Source organism: Pungitius pungitius, chromosome 1 (genome assembly GCF_949316345.1).
Source record: "Pungitius pungitius chromosome 1, fPunPun2.1, whole genome shotgun sequence".
NCBI classification, from domain to species: domain Eukaryota; kingdom Metazoa; phylum Chordata; class Actinopteri; order Perciformes; family Gasterosteidae; genus Pungitius; species Pungitius pungitius.
Window position 1 is genome coordinate 3984709 of NC_084900.1, and position 20638 is coordinate 4005346.

General features: G+C 43.9%; 1 protein-coding gene and 1 long non-coding RNA gene across 2 annotated transcripts in view; both read right to left on the reverse strand.

The window, feature by feature from the left end:
- poln (polymerase (DNA directed) nu) overlaps positions 1-20638 on the reverse strand; it is a 34434-nt gene that overhangs the window by 10348 nt on the left and 3448 nt on the right. The window contains exons 5-18 of the mRNA XM_037480861.2: positions 15372-15484; positions 14905-15041; positions 14648-14716; positions 14510-14570; positions 14294-14358; positions 11626-11709; positions 11410-11505; positions 11104-11160; positions 10772-10828; positions 9988-10053; positions 6060-6117; positions 5150-5227; positions 1945-2056; positions 219-301 (exon numbers count right to left, since the gene is read on the reverse strand). Coding sequence (XP_037336758.2) covers positions 219-301; positions 1945-2056; positions 5150-5227; positions 6060-6117; positions 9988-10053; positions 10772-10828; positions 11104-11160; positions 11410-11505; positions 11626-11709; positions 14294-14358; positions 14510-14570; positions 14648-14716; positions 14905-15041; positions 15372-15484 — 1136 coding nt within the window. The remainder of the gene's footprint in view (positions 1-218; positions 302-1944; positions 2057-5149; positions 5228-6059; positions 6118-9987; positions 10054-10771; positions 10829-11103; positions 11161-11409; positions 11506-11625; positions 11710-14293; positions 14359-14509; positions 14571-14647; positions 14717-14904; positions 15042-15371; positions 15485-20638) is intronic.
- LOC134124728 (uncharacterized) lies at positions 15515-20382 on the reverse strand. The gene is made up of 3 exons (XR_009955868.1): positions 19966-20382; positions 17536-17637; positions 15515-16476 (listed from the first exon to the last, which is right to left on the reverse strand). It is a non-coding gene; the product is annotated as an uncharacterized LOC134124728 (long non-coding RNA).

Consider the following 20638-nt stretch of genomic DNA (forward strand, 5'->3'; position numbering starts at 1 on the left):
GGTCTGCTTTGAAGTGTCTGAACCGAGGAAATTATGTTTGTTTTATCTCCTCAGCCAAGACATTCACACAATGAAGCCCTGTGGACCACTCGCTAAGTGACCCTTGCTTTGTCATTTTGAAACAATGCAGGCCAATTGCACATTTGACCGATGAAGACCTTTATCTCCATTATGGTCAACATATTACAGTGTGTGTGTGTGTGTGTGTGCGCACTCACCTGCCCCGTACACAACAGAGTAAACGATGCGTTTGGCGTGTTCCCGATCCTCAGACGTCACCTCACCCTCACTCACCCCCTTCCTGAGCGACAGAGAGGGAGACAGTGCGTGACTCTCTGCTGAAGGAGAACATACGAACACGCGTGTCCCAATATGGTGTCGAGGGCGAAGGCCTTGATTTTAACCCACTAAATGATGGTGCATCCATTAACAATGGTGTTTCAAAAGGAAAGGGGGCAAATAAAGTCCTTGGTTAACATTTTCATCTGTTCAATTTCTATTTCTAATGCTCACGGGAGGTCTTTTTATAGCGACAAAATAGTGTGGAAAGTAGAAGTGCACGTGCGGTGAATGTGCACGCACGATGCACAAACGCCCCCTGACTGCTGTCACAGAGCGGCGGGAGGAAGAGGGGACAGCAGGGATACGGAGGTTAAAAGGACACGAAGTTCTCTGGGTAACTACAGAAAAGAACAGCGAGCCGGGGACAGAGACGGTTACGCAACGCAGCTCGCAGACAGCCGTAGTGCCGGGGATCAGACGGGGCGGGTCGGTGAGTCTGCAAAGTGGCGTTTCTGGAGGCGCTGACTGCGAGCTGCCACTGAGAGGGGATCTACGCAGCATGTGGTCGATGGTCACCCCCTACTGGATAATCGCTGCCCCCTGCTGGAAAGGCACTAGTCCGCTGGTTTGAGCGGATCAATGGGCGGGAAAAAAAAAGTCATGATTCTTCTGCTCTGAAAGAACAGAGAATCCAAAGCCTTCTTAAAAAGCCCATTTGTCACTTTTTGGACATGAAACAATCTTCTACATTTGTCTTTGCCTTTCATATAATTGTCTTGTGGCTGTGGGGGATAGTGATTACCACTGACACCAATTTACTACCGTCTAGGAGTCAGCTCTCTGCAGCTTTTCAATGAAAAGAAAAATATAAATAATGACCAACGTTATAATACACGTTATACATAATACATTTTGAAGTGGACTTGAGCGCCTCTGGAAACGCAGCTCATGAATACATGTGTTTTGCCCTGTGATCTCTATTAGTGCTTCCAACCAGATTAATAGGCAAAGCTTTAGTAATTACTGGTGGGGAAGCAACAGGGCAAGGAAAGGTGGGGAAAGAAGGAGACCAGGAGAAGTCTTTTCCCCCATGCTAAAGGATATGATGAGGAAATAGGTCTAAAACGGGAGAAAACATTTAAAATAAAAAGGCGAAGAAAAGGAAGGAAATAAATAGGAGACTATCAAAGAGAGGAAGGGAAGGTGCAAAGGAAGAGAGGAAGTTGTGATCCCTGCAGAGCCGCACCGACCCCGGTTAATTTGTTTAAAGGTGAGAGAGAGATAATGAAAGCGACACAATCTAAAGCCTCGGAGGAGGCTGCTAATAAGCTTTGAATTATCAGGTAATCTGTTTAACCGTCCGGCCTCTGCCACACACTCTACTCAAATGGATGAGAAGGAGTAATGGAACGACACACACACACACACACACACAATAACACCAGGGCGACCGGCCCAGGGGTGTTTGCCCATGGAAGAGAGAGAGCGGGTGTGGCGGTTGGCACGGTAGTCATGGCAACATGGTTATTAGCATTTGGGAGTGAGGGAGCAAGCAGTCAGAGGGCGAGAGAGTCGGAGACACAAATCCTGTAGAGCATCAACACTCACCATGGCAAGGGAAAAACCAGAGAGAGAGAGTGTGTGTGTGTGTGTGAGACCCACCACTGAGAGGCCAACATGGTAAAGACGTCCGCCTGTGGGTTGAGAAAAATGCGGAGCAGCTCAGGGTCAGCGGAGAGGTGGGCAAGCAGACGAAGCTCCACCTGGCAAAAGTCTGACACACACACACACACACACACACATTTAATGTCACACACACAGACTCATCACACCAATAGCATTTTTTAGATGGACAAAAGGGTAAATATGTAGCCAGAGTCATCAGTCAGTTATCCTAGTTTATTATAAAGCCTGGAAACACAGGACCTTCCACTTTAGCAAAATATAACTATATGAGCATTATTTGTCATTGCATATTTTGGATTGTTAAATTGTTTTTAAATTACATGAAATAGAACATGAATTGGAAAGAATATTTTCATTCTAGCTGACTTTGACGTGATTGTACTGGTTGTAGTTTGTCAAAAAGCTCTGAGGCGAAGCTTAAACGGAGGCACTTCTGATGAGACCAATAGAGGGCAACCTGGAGATGACAGGAACTGCAGGTCATCCAGAAAATCACCTTTTTGTCTAAACAGGCCTCTGACGCCAAGATGTCTCAGATATTTTCCTCTTTCAAATACACAGACAGAAACCTGTGTCTCACCTAATGACGTGCTGGAACACACTAGCGTTTAAAGACGGAAAACTCACTAAACAGAAATATGGACACTCGCACACAAGTGTGTGTGTGTGTGTGTGTGTGTGAGACACTCTCTCTCATTTCTGTGCTCCGCATCTCGGGAATCCAACGTTTTTTGGGGGGGGTTTTCCCCTCAGTGAGGATGAAGGAGCTGTAATAGGTTTTTCCTCATGTGGGAAGGCAGAGAGCGACAGGCTAAATCGGACATTTTACTGTGCCAGATTATTTCGGCCCTATATTGAAAAGAGGACGTTCTGTTCTGTTTCACGGTGCAAGTTAACCCGCTACTGGTAAACCCAGCTCACCCAAAGTGTGATCTGGGTTTAGTGTGCCCAGTGTGCAGAGCGCGAAGATTTGAGGGACAAGGGGAGGGAGAAACTGCAGCAGGATAGATGAGAGGGGAAAGGCAGAGGGGATGACGGGGGGGGGGGAAGAAATGGAGTGAAATAAATGGTTTTAGATGTGATGAGGTGAGGACGGGAGTTTCTAAAGATACCCTCCCGTCAATGTTTTATGAGTCGGATCACATTTCCTCCAAGCATGTCCGGTAGCACATATTGCTAAGCAGGGTGTGTGTGTGTGTGTGTGGGCCACCTTCTAACATGGATGAACCACACTATTAAAACCAGCCACAAGTAAGCGTTGTCGTATTGATCAGCAGAGGGATAACTGACCTATAGTCACATCATCTACGGATTAACCCTTTAAAAGGGACAAGTGTTCAGAGTCTTTTGTGTTTAAACTGCGACTACAAATGAGAATGTGTGGATGCTAAAGCGTGTCAGATTAATGAGTATTAGTGGTGAATGAATATAATTGGTTTAAATCATCATATTTTAAATAGCGGCAGCCCTAACAGCACGCAGTGTGCTGGTTCCGTTTGGGCCGGCCTCTCGCGACGGGTAAATCTCAATATTTCTATAAACAAAGTGAGCGAAAACCGCAATGATTTCTGATCTGTGAAGTTGTACCCTGCGCCTGGAATTGAGACACTGTATCTCAAACCGTTAGTACGTGCGTCCGTAGTCCTTTGGACAGCGCACCGCGATATCGAGGGGACCGAGCCGGGCCTCATGCATCTTTAATTCTTTAATGAAACCACCCACAGCAGCCTGAAGACCCCTGGCATGCACACACACACACACACCGTACTGCCATGCGTAGAGCGCAGGAGCCCAGCTGAAAGCCGAACGCTGAGAATATGAAAAGGCTTCCAGCAGGGACGAGCGAGTGGATCTGGGGATTTAGGGTAAACCCGGAGTGCGAGAGTTCAGTCTCCCGTGAGAAGTGCAAGCTGCACATTCCCTGCACCAAAGTACTAAAACACAAGAGGGAGGACCAAGAGCTCAACTGAACCCAGGATTTAGTCCGGGAACAGCTGTTGGTCTGCATCTCCCTCAAATGTGTGTTTACAAGACAACAGAGTTAAGCCTTAAGCTCTGAACCCCCCTCATCCTGACGTTGTCTCGTACGCTAGAAGCAGACCAGCGTGAACGTGTGGTCGCTCTTTGGTCCATTAGGGACTACGGCATTAGAAAATGAAAAAACTGAACAAACAAACTGCTGATGAGAGACCCAGACCCGCTTGTTGTCATTTTGGCAAGACTCTCAGTTTCCTCTTTTCAGCTCCAGCTGAAAAAAACCACACACAGAGCACACATCTCTCAAAAGAAAATAACATTGGATTATTGGAAATATTTAAAAATAAACAGGGTAGTCAAGGAAAAATGTGCCATGAAAGAAACCTGACAGCCGTGCAGTTATTTCTAAGCCATGTTTGGATTCTTTTGAGGGCAGGATTAATAAACACACACACATGAAAAGAAAGTACATTGGTGAAGTTTTTTGAGGGACACAGAAAAGTGTCTGGAAAGGACACCGGAGGACATTAAGGAGTATTGGAGAACTGGCAATAGCTCTCTAGGAGGAGGGGTTGTTTCCATGGCAACCAAACCCGAGTGCATGTCTTTTCTTGTGGGGCCTGAGTTTGTGAATCCCCGCTGCACGTTGAGTGTGTATTTAGGACCCTCGCTCTCCTCGTCCTCCCGGTGACCCCGTGTATATCGGGCCGGTAATGTAAGCGCTGTACACATCGTCAGGGCCAGGAGACACCCTGCGGCCCTCACAGAGCGCCCCGGGGCCCCGGCCCTCCAGGATCCATCAGAGGCCCGAGACCTCTGGACACGTGATACGAGTGTTCTCATTTTGTTCTTACAGCACTTTGCGTCGGCTACTTTTCTTCTCGAGATTTGAGGTCTCACCTTTTTTCTTCTGTGTGCCAAACCAAATAAAAGCCCTCTGGTGACTTCCTGTGGACTCAAGTCCTTAATTTGTTAACGCAAGGAAGGGCAGTGACTTGCATGACTCCACACTCGAGCAAGCAGTGTTTTTTAATTACGAATTGTGTTTTTTTTTTGATAGTCCTTAAATAGCATGAACATTTAAATAAAATGCTGGCGTTTATGAAGGGAGAACTCCAAATAGAAAGAACAGCAGGCAGCAGGACAGACATACGATGCTGTATGAAAGCTGTAAAATACAATGATTTGACGTTACTCATCTTACCTGCAGCGAGAAACGTCCATCCGTCCTGAGGGACGAACATCGCTCGAGGATGAACAGTCACCACCTCCTCCTCCTTTCCTGTGGGGACCAAACAAAACCCCAGTCAGCAGTCCCTCAATGCCAAAAGGAATGCTATTTCAAAGCTAAGACAGGAGAGGTGTAGTAGAGCTATTTTGTATGCTAAGAAATGTCAAAGGCTAATTATAATTGATGAAATCACAGTGAACACACAATTATTTGAAGTTACGGTATATTAATGAGAATTTCTTGTCACTGACCTCTAAGGAACATATATATTCCTTTCACAATTGCAAAAAATAAACCTAATAAAATAAATGGAAAGCTAAAAGAAATGTTGAGTATTTTAGAGCACCAGGTTTAAATTGATTTTATTATTACTAGTCCTGTGTATGGGACAAACTTCCCGCCAGGACGAAGCATTCGTCCCAGAGCCTCAACATTTGGCAGGTTGTGTTTGTGCGGCGGGTGCCACGAACCTATGACATCATAGTTGGATGGGCAGAGGTACGGATAAGAGGGAATAAATCAAGCAAATGATTTTAGAATAAAAAGGTCTTTGCCAGACAGTAGATTACTTTCATCAACACAGAATGTAGGTGTGAGAAATATGTCTCAGAAATCATGGTGTTCAGCCAATGGCAACAAATTCAATTGTCACTCATATGAAATGCGCATAGTGTCTCAAATGATGGTGTGCGATGGTGTAGTGTGATGGCGGGTGGAATCCTGGCTGCCCCATGTGCCATGTCGAAGGGTCCCTGAGCAAGACACCTGAGCCCGATCACTTTTTCTTTGCCTTGAAAAAAAGTCTTCTAGTCCCCCACATTCTCTCACTCTCACACACACAAACACATGTGTGTGTTAATGAGTGTGTATGCGCACACACTACCTTGGACGTACTGCTTCTTGGTGATTTGAAGTGGTTGCCTCGGCAGGGCCTGGAAGTTCTGGTTTGGGAGAAAACACACACTTTGTTAGGGCTGCAGGAGTTTAAGTAGTCGTCAGGAAAGCATGATGTTCAGACTCATCGCTCCACACAAGTTGTTTCTCCAAATGTCAACGTAGTGTTTTGTACAGAGGAAGTATCCCATCCAGTGTGGAAACTTGGCCAAACTAATGTAGCTTTACATAAGGGAGAAGAGGCCGCTGTATTTATGCGCCGCTACTCCCAGCATGCCCCCGTGAGGCTGTAATGAAGAGGCAAGGTAAGGTAAGGCTGGGGTACCCCCCACATGCATACCCTCACAAATGATTGTTACTCCAATAGGTTGTGGGTTGTTGCCACCAATGTATTTCTATTACTTAAAGAGTCAGGCCTTTTGTTTTCTTTGTCCATTCCACACAGTGTTGAGCTAGGCCTATTTTATTGTACTTTGCTTATTTTGTTTGTAACCTTTTCAGTTTTCAGATTTACACCTTAAAACGGAAGCAGACTGATGTTCACTAAGCTCTTGGCTCACCGAGCATCGACTGACTGAGTAATCTAAGACGGCGCTTACGTAGACACACACGCAAAAATGACACGTATGCAGTATTTCTCTGCCTGAAGGAGGAAACACATTAAAGGTGATGAAGCACAACAGCACGCACACACACACGCGCAAACACACACACACACACACACACACACACACACACACACACACACACACACACTTGGTTGGTTGGCACAATTGGTTCATACTGAGAGGTTCCATTTTAATCTCACTTAATCCTTTTGTGTCCACCCTTTAAAACACACAAGAATGACTGTGTGTGTGTGTCTGTTTGTGTAAGGATGTTAAAGGTCATCACCAAGGTCTTCCTAGACACATTAATCACAGAGTACGTGGAATTGCACACAATTACACGCACACATCAAGAAGTTGTCAGTCAAAGAAAATGAGAGAGACTCACCCACACAAACACACACACACATAGTGCATCATGGTCAGAATTTAAACATGCATGTTTGATCTGACCCTGCAGTGTGTGTATGCTTGTGTGTGATCCAGAGAGAGAAAACAGCCCCCTGCGTTCACCACTCATTCATTATTCAACAAGAGGGAGGGAGGATGAAACGACAGCACTGCAGGGCAGGGAGTGAACATCAGGGACAGCATGCGCGCGCACACACACACACCACACACCACACACCACACACACACACACACACACACACACACACACACACACACACACACACACACACACACACACACACACACACACACACACACACACACGCGCTAAACGCTGCCGGGCTTGTTGACTGCGACTGGGTCACTTACTAATGCAGATGTTCCCAGTGTTGTGTCGCCACTACTGAGTCGGTGAGCAGCGTTGTGCAGCGTTGTGCAGCGATGGACGATAACTCGCCTCCGACAAAAAACCGGTCGGCATACGTCACCCCTATTGAGCTGGAAATATTAATGCAAGCGCACGGCGAGTATGAACCGTAATTAGAAACAAAGCAACACGCTACTGCAGCAAAAGACAGAGAAACGGCGTGGGAGAAAACTGCTGCTCGGGTCAACGCTTAAGTTCCAGTGTTGTCAGTTAATATTTAATGTACACACTAATCATAATCCATATGTTTTACTAATTCCCAGTGGGAAAATGACATGTTTTACACTGTTAGAATGCACTACACACAGGTTTGAAATACACACCATGCTCATATTTAATCACAAGAATAATATCGCTGGGGGACGTTAGTTGTATGAGGACGGATGAGGTTATGGACATATTTGATGGACTGTGAAGAAAAACGATACCGTTCAAACAAGTAGTTATCTGGAAATGACAATATATTTAATCAGGGCTCAATATTCTCTCCCGACGTTTAACACCCTGCGAAGTAAAACCGCTTCTTCATCAACAGCATCGTCCAGAAAAAGACACGCCATGTTCAAGAAAACACTTTAACGTAACAGGATCTTATTTCGTTCATATGTGGAAACTGTGCTAAAATCCGCCTGATTCAGTGAAGGAATGAATGAGGAAATGAAAGCGTGCTGTCTCATTGGCTGGGCTGCTGTCAGAGGGAGGAGCCTGTGAAAGAAACTTTATTGAAGAAAACCTGCTCCCGACCAAGGTTGACAGACTCAGTTACCATAGCGACTGACCCTGAGGTTTAGTTACCTCCCTTTCTGAAACCGACAACCCAGAGTTTCCCTCATCTCAGGGTTGACAAACTCTGAGTTTCCACTACGGACCCCAGGTCCTCGACTGAACGATATCTGTCAGCATGTTTAAAAAGTCAGACGGCACATCTGCACACCCCCCCCCCCCGCGGATTTACCCACACCCCCACAAACATAAATCTGTGCCCCACTCCTTCCGAGAGACGGGGCGGCGGACTCAGAGGAGCATTTAATGGCTAAATGCAGAGACACTGCCTGACAAGGCAATATCAGAAACATAGTTGGCAGTTTGCAAACTACAGACACAGCTGAAAAACCATTAAACAAACACACAACCCCTCAGCTAAGCGGGGTTATAACACCTAGAAAACACACGAGAGAGAGCAGATGATATAGAAACAGTCAAGAGGGAGAGAGAAAAGAAGTTATATTTTATTTGTGCTCTTTGGTTGCACTGCAACACTATGAAAGGGTGAATATGAGGGCTTCTGCATTTCAGGGAAAGAGAAAAAACAAAAACAGGCCGAAATAAAGCATCACATGGATAAAAATAGAAGGGAAATGGAAACTGAGAAGGAGACTAGAGATGGAACTGCTGTAGACTGAGAGGAGGAAACAGATATTTTTTTGCAATCAAGAGGGACGAGGCAAAGCTCCACTTCCCTCCGCAGAGCTTTAAACTCAGCAGCACTTTAACAGCCCTTTGTTGCTGCAGTCTGCCTGCTTCAACTCATTGGACCCACAACAGATGAAAGCTAAAACCCTCTGCAGCACTTCTCATTTCAATATGTGTGTGTTTGCATGAACCACATGTGCATGTGTGCCACAGTGGCAGAACTGCCGACCCCCCCCCCACCGCCGCCCCTCCCAGCAGTGGGAAGGGACATGTTAGCGATCACAGAGTGAGTCAGCACATTATGATGGGAATAATTAGGTGTGAACTAATAATATATGATAGAGCAGTAATAAGCAAAAAAGACTTGAGGGAGTTTACTCTGCTCCCTCGTGGCTCAGTAATGGTGGAATGATTCTCGTACTCTAATCAATCAAGCAGCACTAAACTGAACATCAGTTGTGGTGTAAAAAAAACGCGGTGTCACATATATATCATCTGCAAATCACTAAATGAGAAATGAGATTCCCACGGTAACATACATCAGTGTGTGTGTGTGTGTGTGTGTGTGTGTGTAGGGAGTCATAGCTGTGCTCAGTGATAGAATCACTGGACCCTGACAGTTGGGGAATGTTGAAACGAGCTTTCGACCGCCTCACACTGAGGAGAAGGAGTAAGCGAGGACGAGTGAGAGAGGGGGATGATCATTTTTTTCTTCTGTTTATGTATTCTCACATTTTTGTTTAAAGCCACATGAACTTCTACAAATAGTATTATACATTGGGTGGTAGTTTACTTAATGTTGGACAGGGGTCCTTATGTTTCCTTTATTGTTACTTTAATGCAATGAGTTTTGCAGACTTGTATCCACAGTTCACACAGTTCAGCACCACGGATAGCTCCACTGAATAATCTGTGTCACAACCCAGCCCTGATAACTCGTTTCAAGATAAAAGAAGGAAAAGACAAATACATACCTGCAAACTCACAAGCCGGTGAAAACAGTGACAACAGTGGGGGGAGCAGAGGAGGGGAGGGGAGGGGAGGGGAGGGGAGGGGAGGGGGGGGATCGTACTTACTGGGTGCTTGGCTGAGATTCTCCCCGTCACGGCACTTGTCTGGTTCCATGTGGAGCAAACGGAGTTCTGATGCGTTACGAGAGAGGCAGAGGTGCAAGAGGCGAGTCAGACACAGAGGAAACTATTGCAACCACAATGCAATACTTTCATCACATAATATACATGTTTGCATGAGTCAGCCATGTCATCGGCAGCAATGTTTCCAAATAGGTGATTCCTATTCAACAACAGACGTGACCCCGACTGCCACCGTCACTCCGATTCCTCTTTTGGACCGACAAGCGCCAACAACGCCATTACGACAGCTTGACGCCCGGCTTGAGCAAGCTGTCTGAGGAATGTAGTGCCAGCTGAGCGGCACCCGCACCCGACAACGTCGACCTTTTGTGCTGTTCGACACAGAGCTGCGTCTTCGTTCTGCAAATTCAGTGCCGCAGCGGCGGGAAACCGGAGCGGCTGGATGTTCCCCTATTATGTTCCTCATAGCAGCAGCGTTTTCTGATGCAGGCGTAATGTAATCACGCCTTAGCAGGCAGCGCGTACATGTGTGCTGTTGCAGCCGCGCTCAATAAGCACGAATAGCCCCAGCATTACCCCCTGCTGCTTTCTATTGTAGTGCTGGAGAATAAAATGTGAAATTCACACCAGCAGGAGCAGCTCAACCTAGACCTAGTCTAGAAAAATCTCTATTTCATTGTGATCTTGAGACTTTGTTCTTGTGAATGTTTGTACTGTGGATTCTTATTGCTTTGAGTTTTTATTTTTGTAGCAGGTGTGGGCTCACCTTGCTCGCCATGCATGAGAGGATCCCATCAACAAAAGTAGACTTGATCTTGTGAACCTGCAGATTAAAATGCAGATGTTTTTTTTCCTGGAAAGCTGCAGGTGATTAAGGTGCTGTATTGTTGCATACTTTCTCCATATACTTTATACTTCAAAAAAGCAGCGCCACACATTGTTTCTTTCAAACGGATCACATGCAAGATATACCGACTATCCTATTCAAACCGTAACATGGGAGTTTGGAGTGAAGAGACTCCTGCTTCAGGCATTAAAAAGCAAACATTTTGCAAAACAATCATTTTAACAATGAAAGCAGCTGAGAACAGGACCAACATGTCTGTACTCCAGAATGATCTTCGGCAGTGGGTGAAGGTCCTGAAGCTGCAACAGCTGGAGAGAGTGAGAGAAGAAATGATTCTATTCCAACTGCATTGATTCTACCTTTTGATGTATATGAACTTCCCTCTACGTGCAAACTGTTCATCAAATACAAAGAATCAATTATGATCCTTTTTTTTATTTTTATTGGATGTGCATGTCTGCGCGTGTACATGCGCTGGCCTCTGAAACTTTGATTCAGAAAATGCTGTTTTTTCTAGGCTAAAGGAATAAATCTACATGTGTGTCTTTTTGTCTTACTGCGGCTTCTGAGGTCGACTGCTGCTGCGTGTTGACGGTCTTGGGAAGTTTCTTGTTCTCGCAGCGCTCGTGGAGGCAAAGCTTCTCAAACAGGACCTTCAAACACAGTATAAGCCACAATATCCGCAAATCCGTGACATCAAAACTCATACAGAGAAATACACATGGAAGCGTGTGTACACAGACACACTCAGATGAACACATAACTGTACACACTGTACGTAGTTGAGTGTTGCTGGTAACAAGGAAAAGTTGTCCTGCTGCTCGGTGGGCCTCGTGCTCCAACTGCTTCATCTTGGTCTGAAAGAGAGACGGAGGAAAAAAAGAGAAGATCAAGCTTCATGAAAATATATATTATAAGGTCTGTTTTGGTCTAGATAATCATCTACTATTCACAGGTAGGATGGTAAACTTCCTTCAGTTACTGAAACAACGTGTCAATCGTTAACAGCTCACAACAAAGGCCAATTGTACTTATTATTTCATTGGTAAGAACTGAGCCATAAATCAAAAAAATATATGTTGCTAGGCAACATCAGTAGCTGATTTCCTTCAAGATTATTAAACAAATTAATCCGAACAAGGGAAGTCAGCTTGTGTGTAGTCGAGGACCCAGAAACTTTTCAGGATAAGGAAATGATCAAACACAGTTTGGGGACCTGGGTGTGAAACCTGCCGTAAAAAGGGGAGTTTATTTGAGGAGAGAACTGTTAATATGTATGAGACAGAACTAGTTTCTCTTTCCTTTGAATCACCCAGAGGCAAAGCAGCCTGTAATTCATCTAATGATCAGTCACACAGCCAGCGCATTAAGTTCACACACAGACAAATTAACAACAAACAGTACCGGCTGAAACACATCAATTATGAAGACACAAATCCACGTGTAGATACTACTTTCACATACTTAAAAACATCCACACACAGACACATTCTAACACACAAAGTGAAACCGGGTTTATGTAACGCCTGCTGTGATAATCCAGTCTAAAACATAATGAACTTTGTCTCTCGGGATGGTTAACAGCGACTGAGAGATGAACTCTGCGAGAGAGAGGAAGTGAGGAGACACAGACTGTTAGAGTGGGCGGAGCAGGGAGAGAAAAGGCCTGATCAAAAAGGAAAGGAAAGGAGAAAGAGATAAAGATGGTATGTGTGGGGGTAGGGGGATAAAAGAATTCCAGTTCATGCAATATTCCACCAAAAGATCATTGTGTTTTGTTGGTTTTTCTCCACTGGGGTGAAATCAACACCAGCAGTTCATTAAGTCTGACTGAAGTAGAACAACTTGAGAGGAAAACAAGAGAGGAGGAGGGGACGGGACGCAACAGCAAAGGGAGAGAGAGAGGGGAGGGCACGGGCTGAAGAAATGAGAGAGAGAGAAAGCAGATGGAGGAGGAAAAGCAAGACGGATTATGACATGAAGGAGGGACAGAAGTAATGGGTGCAAAGAGTTGAAATGTGGTGTGAATACCTGAAGGTGTGTATGTGAAAATACAGTGAAGATGAAACTAATATACTGCTTTGTTTTATGTATCCACCATAAAATCATCTTACATCTCAATGATCCCTCTTTTCTAATGACATGTGACATGTCTTATTGGCCGAGACAAAAAAAGATGCACATTGGGTTGCTGTGAATAGGACAGGAATTTATAGGACAACGGGCGCAGTTGTTGGAAGCCACACAGACAGAGAGAATGATGATGGAGATATAGAGACAGAGGAAAGGAAATGGAGGAGGAATAAGTGGAGGATCTGGCTGAAGTGTACCAAAAACGTAAAAACGTGTGCTCCTCGCTCTCTCGCTCCTCGCCCAGAGCAGCCGCCAGACTGCCTCATCAATATTGAATGCTAGCCCCTTAGTGTTGTCTTCGACACACACACACACACACACACACACACACACACACACACACGCACACGCACACGCACACGCACACGCACACGCACACACGCACACGCACACACGCACACGCAGGGCAATATTTGGGGTTGAATTGCTAGACCACAGGGCAGACTTCTCATCCTGACGTGGCGTTTGTGCACAGAAAAGACGGAGGAGCATGCGAGTGTGCTGGTGCGAATCCGTATGACGGACAGCATGGATCCTCTATTTTCTGCGCAGACAGGTAAACTCGACAGCTCGGTTGAAAAGGAAATCAACAGGACAGAGCGTGAGTGCACTCACAGGAAGGGATTACAAAAACACAAGCACACACACACACAGCTCTGCCGCAGTATGCAAAAACTTTATTGCCTCTGTGTGTGAGTGTGTGTGTGTTGTTGTTGTTGTTGGCAGAGGCAGACAGTAATGCTCCATCCTGCAGCTAAGGCTCCTGAAGGGAAAAAGACAAGACTCTCCATCCTATTTATAGTCACAAGGCGAGAAACCAAAAGACTTTCTCCACACAACACCCCTGCTGGCACTCGTGAGGAGTTGTAATTGGGTTTCACGAGTCTTTGACTGCCTGCGGAGAAGTAATTAGGGAGCGGTGCGTGCATATTCACGAGCAAGCGTTTTACAACATCTGTGTGTGTGTGTGTGTCTATGACCGCTGTCGAATGTGGTTGGTTATTATCCGTAAGTAAACAGGACAGGTCCCTCACTAATCCTAGCCACAAGAAGAAAAAGATCAATCATATTTTCTTTTCCATTTCAGTTATTATCCCCTTGTTTTACAGATATCTCTCCTGTGTTGCATACCCTGTTTTTCTCTCATTTGTATTAAAACAGCTGCTGTCAACCAGACTGTGGTTTATTATTTATTACCTAATTCTGTTGTCTAAAAAATATGCATACAGACCGAACTGTTATAATATATATGTTATAATAACACTTCCCTGCAGTAGCACCACAAAGATTGTTGATGTTGTGCTTTACCCCCAGCAGGTCTGACGTTCTCTTGAGAGCTTCTTTGTCCACATGGATGCGATGGCTCTCCATGGCTGAAACACCACAACACACATTTACTGCTCCACAGGACCCGATATCATAATTCTACTAAAAGTGGGTCATTATGAATACAGACAGGACTATTGTCCCAAACACAATAGTTTTTTGGGTGCTGTAGGAAAATAAAAGAAAGCTGAGTCCCACCTGCCAGTACAGAGATCATGCTCAGCTCCATGTCTGAGTACAGCTCCCACAGCCCTCGGCTCTGAGCACACAAACACACACACAGTTGTTCAGGTGACAATACCGTATGTACAGGTGTGCGTGTGCACTTTAACTAACCTGGAGTTTGAAGCACAGCTCCGTGTTAAGCCAGTGGAGCGAATAGAGACCTGAAATGACCTGTGAAACCTGAGATAGGGAGAAACAGAGAGTAGGTGGGGAGGAACATACTCAATGATTTGATCATATTTCTAGGATAGTGGGTGTTAAAAGTGTAAAGAAAATCTAGACACTGTGCTGTCCTTCAAGGAAATGGAACCATCTTGAAAGATTTGTTCCTTAGATCACTCTGACGTAAATCCTTTCATTGCACTCACCTGCCTGGTTCCCAGGCAAGGTGTTGTATGGGGTCTTCTGCTGTGTTTGTTGAGAAGGTCTCTGTAGCAGGAGGAGGGATCTGTTGGATCCAGTAGCCACCCTGACACTTGTGGGTCCTGAATGTGACACCCCGCCACTGGAGAGAGAAAGGACAGCTTGTAATTATATTGAGAAGCCTTATTTTCGCTGTATTGAGTACCGACTAAAGACAACTTTTTTTAAACATAGAAATCTGTACAAAATCTGTATTGCCGCTGTGTGATGCAGGAGAAGTTTGGCGAGTGTCAGTCGAATAATTGTAATCAACATAGTTTCAGAATTATACCTATATCTCAATATGGATTTTGTTTTAGTTTTTGTTTCATGGAAAAGTATTTTCACATCAGTGTCAGCCTTGGATCACCAAAGGATACAGAGATTGGAACAAGGAGGCGTTTTTAAGTGTGTACTCGTGTGTACGCTCTACCTTGTTTTAAGCCCAGCTCAGGTCCATAAAACTGCAAAGCTGTACGAAGCAAGTCCTTGGCTTTATAGCACACCACCAGCTGAGATCTTGATAGCACCTGTAGCAGCATATCTCTGCGGAACACACACACACACGCGCACACACACACACACACACACACACATACTCGTGTTCCTCCTTTGTAGGGCCCGAACTTATTTTACCCAAATGTGGGATCCACCCTTTCTGGCAGTGCTACAACATTGTAAAAAATCCAGTAAGATGAAAAAAAAATCTATATAATTACCATCACTTTAATTTGTTAAAATTCAGAACTTTTTTTCTCTTGCTAGTTTTTTTGTCACTTTGTGGGGTTCTGTTTCTAACATTCAAAACTTGCGAGTCCCTCTTTCACACACACATACACAATCCTAGTTTTAATATCTTAGACTAGACAACCATTTCTAGACTTTGTATCTTCGCAAGACACAATGTCTTCTGATGGAAATAACATGTTTACATATTTTTTGTTGCTTATCAAAGACATTGTAGGGCTCGATGTCATTGTAACCAAAGATCATCATAAGGTATATGGGGCATTAAATTTCATTAATATAATGAACTCCAGCTCAACACTACTCAACGCTTTCCTAGTACCATTTCTCAAACGACATTGCATAAAATAAACTCCTTAACACATAATATGTTCTCTTGTCTTTATTAACTTAGTAAAGTAAAAGCTAAAATCTCCCCATGCGGGCGTTTGATTGTGGGGGCGCGGAATAGTTTCAGTTACTCATTGGACAATTGTTCAGTGTTCAGAAATAAAAGTCACTGGGACAAGATTAACTTTATCATTGCCTACAAAGAGGCCTCACAAGAAGAGACTGTTAACACTGTCAATATGACGGTGCATCAGCAAGTTCACACTTATACTTTCGTCTCAAAGTAGTGATTCTATATGCCTTCCAGTCTCGCATTCGGAGAGCTTCAGGGTCTGCATTAATGCACTGTTGACACTCCTCTTTGCCTGGAACACTGTTCATGGTAATGCATCTCCGTAGATGCCGGTTCACCGCTGCCGCTTCCTCGGGTGTCCAGGTTCTTTTGATAGCAGTTTGTTTACCTAAGTAGACATAAAAGGAGCACAGAATTGACTTGTTTAAGAATTGTACATTTTAATTGCCACTGAAACACTATTGCATCGATCATCAATTGCAGTAATGAATTAGTTGGAATTTGGATAGATTGTAGTTCAGATTACTGTATGCTTTCAGACTAGGGCGCAATTAGTCATTATAAGAAATGACTCCAAAATACATATTGATCTATGTTTAATAAAACAATTTCATCCTTGGAGCTCCTTAGTGCGCCATAGCATCGTCTCCCTACTGTACTGATTGACTATAGAACCTGAGGTTAGATCCTGAAATGTGTTGTTAAAAGTATTAAAAGTTACTTATAGTTTGGACAAAACGGAGAGCCCCATAAGGAGTGGACTAGAAACATGTGTGTGTAAAGTTGGAACCCTTCAACAACATTTTTGGGGCTGCAGTGCATCATGTTTAAAATACCCCTTTTAAACATGCATCAGCTCAGGAAGTGGACAATTACCCCTGTAAAAACCTGAGGTTAGATCCTGAAATGTGTTGTTAAAAGTATTAAAAGTTACTTATAGTTTGGACAAAACGGAGGGCCCCATAAAGGGTGGACTAGAAACATGTGGGTGTAAAGTTGGAACCCCTCAACAACATTTTTGGGGCTGCAGTGCATCATGTTTAAAATACCCCTTTTAAACATGCATCAGCTCAGGAAGTGGACAATTACACATGTAAAAACCTGAGGTTAGATCCTGAAATGTGTTGTTAAAAGTATTTAAAAATACTTATAGTTTGGATAAAACGGAGGGCCCCATAAAGGGTGGACTAGAAACATTGGTGTGTGTGTGCGAGGTTAACTTTAAATTATTTAGAAGGAGATAAAGACAGGAGGACCCCATAAAGGACAGACTAGAAACAAAATGTGTAGGGTTGTTATCGGTCTGTTCCTTCAATTTAAAGTCTACAGAATAACCCAATGATGGTTTCTGACGGAAAGCTATAACACAAAAGCCATTTTGACACCATCATACCGTGATAATAGAATTGCATCGTGCAGAATTGCAGTGTGTACATTACATATTTACCTGGGCTATGGCTTCCTCTCCATTGGATTCCTCATGGGAAGACAGATTTGAAAGGGTGTCTTCTGTCTCTATAGCCACAGCAGGGGCCTCATAGTTTGTCACCTATAATTGAGATATTAAAAAAAGAACAGACTTAGAACTTCCCAATAGTATAGTTATCTCAACAACTCTGTCAAGAAAAGTGTCTGATTTACTCTTAACTATTGTACTGGCAACATTTATGTTTAATTTAATGATGTAAATGCAACATCCTTGTCTTTACTGACACAACCAAACCCTGATGGTTTCTCACCTGATATTAAAATAAAAAGCAATAACTAATATATATCAGCTATTATAGATCTGAGACTACACCATCAGTATCAGATACACTAGCTGAATTAATGAGCCAATTCAAACAGATTTCAAACTTTATAATCTCCCAGATTAACAAACCGATGAATCAGTAAACCTATAACCAACACACCTTTTGACGCGATGGCCATTGTGAATCACCACCATAGTTGTAATCAATTTTCCGATCACCAACTCTGAATCCCAGCTTTAAATCGAAAACCCCTGACAGTATGCTGTCAGCCAAGCGACACATATAAATGTACAACTATAATATTTGACAAAAGTGGAGAGGCTTAAAACATATATTCAGCCTGAAAGTAACTGCGTGCACACACACACACACACGTCGTTTTAGCCAACCTTATCGGGATCTAGATGAAGCAGTGATATAATGAATCTATAAATTGACACACATTAGCACAGACAGTGATTTGTTGCCAGAAGTCTGTTTTTAAATCTGTTTAAACTGTGTTCCTTGGTCAGGATTTTGACTTTGACTACTTAGTATTTGTGTAATATTAACTACCGAACAAGAAAGCTCCACTTACTGATAAATGCTGTGAGTTGATCTCTTATTTCTAACATCACATTCTCTAGAGGAGGTTTTAAGTTCAGCATAAATGATCTTAGCAATTTACTGGGTAATAAGAGAATATCAGAAACCCAGAGTGAAACTGTTAGCCGTTACCCTGAATCCTGCTATATAGTACAGGGCCCTGGTTTCCTTAACACTTGTTATTGCAGAACCAAGTCTACAAACTAGATGAAAGCAAATAACAACACTATCAAAATGCACAAAGGAGAACATACACATTATTATCTACATGCTGGGATCAATTACCAAGGCTGAGTGTCTGACCAGTGCAATCCTTATATTATTCGGTCTGCATGGTTGGCATCGTAACTTCTGGCCCCATGAAAACCCCCCAAAACACAGCTATCTGCTTATTGAGCCCTTCTAGAAAATCCTCTAAATGATCACATTGTAACGTCTGCACACAACCCCACACTATTATATACACTGCAAATTATCCTTTAAAAAATCCTTTAACATCTTTTGAATGACTTCACACATCAAATCAAGTTTTACAGCACTGTTATCACGTCACGTCAGCTGTTTGAGATAGTTTGTTTACTCTCAGCGCTGCAACGCCAACAGACGTACACGTAAAACACACGGGACAAACGGCGCAGATGTATACAGACACCGTCTGTTTCACGGAGGTTATCAGTTATGCATGTTTCCGGGCCTCCGGTTGAATTACATAGCCGCGAACGGAGTCGTAACTCTCCGTATGAAACAAACGTGTCCACCATCCTTTGCCGTCCTCAGTCAAACAACAAACCCAACTCATCAAAGCAGATGTATATAGACACCGACCCCCGTGTGTTAAGAAGTGACTCACGCTGCTAAAAAAACGCCGATTTCCGTGTTTTACGGAGGTTATCAGTTATACATGTTTCCGGGCCACCGGTTGAATTACGTAGCAGCGAACGGAGTCGTAACTCTCCGTATGAAACAAACGTGTCCACCATCCTTTTAGCAGTCATTTGCAGTCAGTCCATAACAATCCTTACTCACCAGCGCTGCACTCGTTATTCTAAGCCTTTGCAGTCAGTCAGACAGCCTAACTCATCAACATTGCATGCGTTCGTCTAAGCCACACTAACATGCTGTTGGACCCGCCCCACAGACATAAACAAAGCCTCCGATTGGCCGAAAGTGACGATCGCGGGAAAATCCTGTGATTGACAGTCACCCAAAGCGGCACACTTTTGCCGTTCAGAGTAACAAGATTACGGTTTTTGTGACTAAATAATGCGGCAGTAATCGCGTTGTCATAACAAATGTTAATATTATACTTATTCATCAGAAAAAATATCTTAAGTATAACAATGCTGTAGCTAACAGTTAGCATTTTCTGATCTAAAACTAACAGTAGAAGCTAGCAATATATAGCTAGCTAGCAGCTAGCAGCACCAAGAAATTGTAATTTACAGAATAAAGTGCTACTTTATTAATCCATTAATATACTGTGGGTACAGATTGAGAAACAGATAAAAAAAAAGTCATACTTTAATACAAAAACCTACCTTATTCTCTGCAAAGTTCCCAGTTGAGCAGCCAACACTGCATGGCTTTGGTATGCTGAGACATGAGATATCGCTAATGACTTCACGAAAAATCTCGCGAGATTTCATAGTGGCCCCTCATTGGCTGAACCCTTACACACACCAGGAAGTGTGTGTGTGTGATGTTATACCACCTTTCCAACACTTGGGGCACTAGTGAGTAAAAAATCCACACACACATCACACACACTTTTCCATACTTTCTGACTTTGTGAGACATGTGCTAAAAAAGCGACAGGCATGTCAGGGGAGGCTTGTGAGCCCATATATGATGATCATTCTAGTGGGGTCCCTCATTTTGGGCCCCACAAGGTTGCTGGGCCCCACAAGATTGGTGTTCTCCCTGTTACATGGCCCCACAAACTAACAACTGCAAGTGCACACACACACACACACACACACACACACACACACACACACACGCACACACACACACACACTTAATTACTCTTGTAACCCCCAGCTTTTTCTTGATAGAATTGAAAGCAGGGTCCATCTTCCAATCAGATGATCGGCGGTCCAGTGTAAGCGTGGGTGTGAACGTATAGTTACATATAGGTCCTAATGGGCAGGTGGCCCTTAGCATGGCAAACAACATCATCAGTGCATGGATGTCCCAAGACCGTATACTGTA